Genomic DNA, 5,153 nt, shown 5'->3' with positions numbered 1-5,153 from the left:
TTATTGATTACAGCTGCTGAGACCAAATGTTCAATGACTGACTATTACAGACTGTGTCACTACTAAAATGGAGAAATATTTGAATGTTGCATGAATTCTAGTCTCTGTGGGCAATATGAGGGGCTGGAATCCCTACCTGGAAATGTCACTTCTGCTGCTCTTCACTGGTAAATCCAAAAGCAAAAGCTGGAACTTACAGCTCAAAGCACTACCAGCGTTACCATTGGATGTACCTGCCAATTTTACTGGTGGACACTGTGAGACATGCAAACCAACAGATCCCACTTCCATTTCATCTCAGGGCCAGCTGCCAAGACAAACTTTTAAGGACTGAGAGCATCTCATTAGATAGCACAGCCAGCCCAGGGGTACAATACAAGTGGCTGCTTTGAATGTCTACCTTAAGATATGGGAACAGTGCCCTAATCATTCTGGTATTTGCTTATTTGATCTTTGCTGGCTGCTAAAGGAGCTTTGGGTAACTAGGGAATGCAGAAACAAATCCACATTGAACACAGGTATCCAGTTGAGTGAAGAGGAATTGCCTTGGGCTGCAGGCCACTCTGAAAGTAATGACTTAACAGTTGTACCAGATGATCTCAGTGGTCTTTCCAAACTTAATGATTCTTTCCTATGGACTATTTAGATACTGATATGCCATTCTCAGGTTTCCCCAGAGCCTTCTCCTCTCCAGTCTGAACAGCCCAAGTTCTCAGTCTGTCCTCAGAGGGAGGTGTTCCATATTCTGGTTTCTGAGATATTGGAGTTTATGAGCAGCTCATAATCCTCTTGACACTGCTACAGCACTCTAGGGTGAGGCTGAACAAGCACACGGCAACACCAGAGTTAATAAAAACTGCTGGATTAAAATCATTACACTGCCACCGAAAACCCCGCTGTTAGCCACAGGGAAGGACATCGTCTGCAGCTGCCTTACAATAAAATGAAGGGCAATTTCATCCTGTCACCTGCTGCTGACCTATTTAAAGAACCCTGAGGGAGGGCAGGGAGGCCTCTGCTGCCTCAGCCCCCAGCTGCCTGGGAAGGGAGCCCACCAAGAAGAGCCACCTTTTCCAGGCAGCACCCAGAGTGCCCACACTGCGTTGTCAAAGAGAAGAAAAGGCTTTGTGTGTGTGTGCTGCCTGGCACAGGCCGCACAGAGCTCTCCCTAAGGCCCATCCCAATCCTAGGCCGCGGCGTGGAGATGCAGGCCGAGCCGACAGGTGGCAGCACGGCACTGCATGAGGGCACGGCGCTGCGCAGAGCCTGCCCCAATCCAGCCCGGCCTACCCGAATCCAGCCCCCTCCCCTTCCACCACGGGTTGGAAGCGGCAGGGAGAAGCTGATTGCAGCCTTCCCTACATGCCAGAAAATCTTAATATCGTTTGGTTGGAGGGGATCTCAGAGATCATCCATTTCCAGCCCCTCTGCCGTGGGCTGGCCGCCCCTCACAAGCCCAGGCCTGCCCAGAGCCCCATACCTGGCAATGGGCAGCACTGTGCATAGAAAATATCTATGTGGGATTTGCTTTATCATGGTGCTGACCATGCAGATTCTTTGCATAGATCTGTATTGCAGCTCAGGAGCTGGAGAGGCCTACAAAGCCTTTGGTGGGCAGTTTGATATAAGTCATTCCCTAAGATCTAACTGCTCTCCTGGGTGCTTCCAGGCTCTGTGTGTGTGTGCTGCCTGGCACAGGCCGCACAGAGCTCTCCCTCCGGCCCATCCCAATGCTAGGCCCCGGTGTGGAGATGCAGGCCGAGCCGACAGGGCTGGTGCAGGGCCTGCCAAATTCCAGCCCGGCCAACCCGAATACAGCCCCCCCTTCCCCTTCCACATCAGGTTGGGAAGCAGCAATGAGAAGCTGATTGCAGCCTTCCCTACAAGCCAGTGAATCTTTATATCATTTGGTTCGAGGGGATCTGAGAGATCTTCCATTTCCAACCCCCCTGCCATGGGCTGGCCGCCCATCACCAGCTCATTCTTGCCAAGGCCCCATTCTTGGCAATGGGCAGCACTGCCAGGGCCTCGCTGCCCTGAGTAAAGAATTTCCTACAACATCTAGCCTAAATTTCCCCTCTTTTAGTTTAAAGCCATTCCCCATTGTCTTATCACCGTTAGCATGCAAAAAGTCACTCTTGTTCTTCTTTTTAGCTCCTTTTATAGACAGAAAAATTGTAACAAGGTCTGCCTTCCCCACTCTAGACAAGCCCAGAGCTTGCTCAGCCTTTCTCTGTTGCGAAGGTTCTCCAGCCCAGCCTTACATCCCTACAGTGCTTCACCCAAGGCAGGATGAAGAACTGTAGATGGGGCCCCAGGAATAATTTCAACTGCTGCTAATTTACCCTACAAGTCTGGCAAGCACATTTCCTGTGCCTACATGGCTGACGTGAGGACCCATAGTAGATCTGCACGATGCTTTGGCTTTCCTTGCACAGCAGGCAGTGGCAGGGTGGGGGTAGACCCATAATGTAACATAGAAAAGCAAGATTGTGTTACTGTGCCTCTGACTCCACGCTGCTCATGCCAGAGATTCTCCAACATGGCAGTATGTCGCAGATCACCTCCTTTCCCAAAGGGGACCCATGGAAGCAATGGGTTCAGGAACTGCTGAGGGATCAGCAGGGCCTTTGGAAATGGAGAGCTGGGAACGAGTGGTAGTTGGAGAGCACGGTGTCCCCCCTAGGATGCCCAGCCCCAAAGGATAAGGGGCCAGGCCAGAGAGCAGCAGCAGATGCACGTGCATCTGGCATGGCTGTGCTGTGGTCAGTGTCTGAGATGCAGCTGTGATCAGCTTCTTTGCTTTGTGCTTCCAGAGTATCGAGAACGCCAGTTCCTCACTGGCCACATTCCACCCATCTGGATACGTGACCTGCTGGCAGAAGATGGGACCTATAAGGAGCCTGTATGGTAAGAGCTTTGGGAACTGACAGCGTGACCCCCTGAGCTCCCATTTGTCTGCGAGGAGCCCCTTCCTCGGCCCTTGGGCACGTTGAGCTCCCTCCAGGCTCCTGCTGCTCTCCAACAAGCTCCCCGTGTTGCTTGCAGTGTTCTGCCGCCTATTGCAAAGAAACGGGCAGAGAGACGCCCGGAGATGAAGGAGAGGAAGGAAGAAGTCAAGCTTCCTCCTCTGCTTGGACAGCTGGGAACATCACAGGTACTTGCACTGGGGTGATGGGTCAAGAAACACAGCTCTATGGAGAGGGAATCCCAGGAGAGCCCTCCTGACCAAGTTCATCCCCTCTGTTATTGTGGCACTTCGTTTCCTTATGGCGATGTGGGCTCCCATCTGCCTCTACTTCTCACACAGGCAAGGACACACTTCACAACACCCCAAGTCCAGCAGCGGTTCACCTCTCCTAAGAGCACCACACAGGAGAGGGAGAAACCTCGACCAGTAAAAATCTCCAGCAAGAAATCTAGCGAGGAGATTACGTGCCAGCTTCCTCGAGCAGAGAAGAGGACAGTGGCCCCTCCAGCACACATGGCAGCGCCCAAGTAAGTGTGCAGCAGCTCCCAGCAAGGCTTGGCAGAAGCCACGGGCTGTGAATGACCAAATGTGGGGTCAGGGGAGCCTGAAGCTCATCCCACCATGACGGGTGCTGGGGCTCCAAGGCAGCATGGGGTGCCGAGGTGGCAGTGGGCAGGTACTGGGGAAGGCTGCATCTCAAACAGGGTGTGAACAGGAGTTTCTCTCTGCTGTTGCAGTCACCAGTCACTGTGGGCGAGACATGTCCTGTCCACCTTGGAGTCCTACAAGGTGAACCGGGAAGGATGGAGGAAGAAGGTGGAGCAAAACTGGCTCCATGCTGGCCGACCCAAGGAGTACATCAGGTAAATATCTGCAGCAGCGAGAGGATTTTCCTGCAGTGGCCAGTGCCTCCCTCGCCCTGCCAGCAGAGCTGGGAGGGACTGCCTTACCCTTAGAGCCTGGTGCCATAGAAAGCAGCATGCTCCTGAGGCTGTGCCCTAGAGCCAGAGCTGCCTTCCAGCCCAGGAGATGCGAGAAGGCAGAACTGGGGGCAGAGGGTGGGTGGGTGCTGCTGGGATTTGGCTCTGCCTTTCCACTCCATGGAGACCATCCCACCCCTGGGATGGTAAGGACACCGAGGCATCTTGCCTGGAGGACCCGTCCCTACCTGGTCCCACATCCCAGCGCTGGGATGATGAGCTTCACGTGTGTCACACGAATGCAGCTGGTCCCTCATACTCTGCTGAGGGTGAGCAGGATATCTCTGCCTTCTTCTTTGTGATTCCAAGTGCACATCTTTGCTTCTCCCCTTACAGCTTTGTGAAGAAGATGGAGCTCCATGAAGCCAATGAAAAACACAAGGGCAAATGAGAGACCATCAGGCGGGCGCAGTGCAACCAGCTCATACTGTGCCCACTCACACCATGGCCATGAAATTGAAGCCCCAAGATTGGCAGTACCGGGGCTGAGAGGAGCCATATTGATACTGTAGATAACTCGTTTGTTACCATCATTGCCTCTGCTGTAACAGCAAAGCAGAGCCATTCCCTTTACATGAAGTGCCAAATAAAGATCATTGGAACACCTTATAAGTTGGGGGTTTGTCATCGCTTGTCTTGCGCCATGTTCACCTGCAGGGCTTTGGGAAGGGCAGTCTGCTAGGTCCTGCAAGGACCGTATGAAATGAGGAACTATGGAGTCCTTTGAGGGGAGCAAGGCCTTCGGCTGAAGGCTTTACAAATCAGAGAGCCTGGCAGTCTCCAACCACATCAACTTTAACAAGTGCAAGTGCTGAGTTCTTCCCCTAGGATGGTGCCACCCTGGCTCTGTGTACAGACGGGGGAACAAGAGGCACCCTAGGAAGGGATGTGGGCGTTGTAGAGCCCAGAGCAGAGGAGGTGGAGGGAAGGTCCCATGGCAGCCTGCAGCTCCATTGTGTTGGCCTGCAGCTCCTCACAGTGCCTGCAGCTCATCCCAGGACAGTGGAGGGGCAAAGCTGAGCAGTCCCTTAGGAAAATCTGCAATAATGGGGTATTTGATGTATTGTACTTTCTTCAAGAATATCCATCTGTCCGGCAAAGATCCTCCATGGGCTGTCGAGGATATCTGCACTGCCACACATCATTTCCTTCTAGTATGATTTCTGTCCTCCTCTGTCCCTGTGGCATTTTTGCCCAAACAA

General features: G+C 52.9%; 1 protein-coding gene across 1 annotated transcript; it reads left to right on the top strand.

Moving 5' to 3' along the window:
* Positions 1-1,091: 1,091 nt before the first annotated feature.
* LOC107323251 lies at positions 1,092-4,868 on the top strand. Its single transcript, XM_015882119.2, has 6 exons — positions 1,092-1,610; positions 2,817-2,910; positions 3,049-3,157; positions 3,311-3,498; positions 3,709-3,834; positions 4,288-4,868. Exons 1-6 carry the CDS (start codon positions 1,205-1,207, stop codon positions 4,340-4,342), a joined length of 978 nt encoding a protein of 325 aa, XP_015737605.2. The 5' UTR covers positions 1,092-1,204; the 3' UTR covers positions 4,343-4,868.
* The last annotated feature ends 285 nt before the right edge of the window (positions 4,869-5,153 follow it).

The sequence above is a fragment of the Coturnix japonica genome, chromosome 21 (assembly GCF_001577835.2).
Source record: "Coturnix japonica isolate 7356 chromosome 21, Coturnix japonica 2.1, whole genome shotgun sequence".
NCBI lineage: Eukaryota > Metazoa > Chordata > Aves > Galliformes > Phasianidae > Coturnix > Coturnix japonica.
Note: the sequence above shows the minus strand (reverse complement) of the source record. Positions and strands in the feature narration are given on the sequence as shown.

Excerpts from the sequence above, each read along its gene's own strand:
- LOC107323251 (XM_015882119.2), top strand. The coding sequence starts at position 1,205 with ATGCAGGCCGAGCCGACAGGTGGCAGCACGGCACTGCATGAGGGCACG. Across the intron at positions 1,611-2,816 it reads AGAGGCCTACAAAGCCTTTG|AGTATCGAGAACGCCAGTTC; the intron begins GTGGGCAGTTTG and ends TTGTGCTTCCAG. Across the intron at positions 3,835-4,287 it reads CGACCCAAGGAGTACATCAG|CTTTGTGAAGAAGATGGAGC; the intron begins GTAAATATCTGC and ends CTCCCCTTACAG.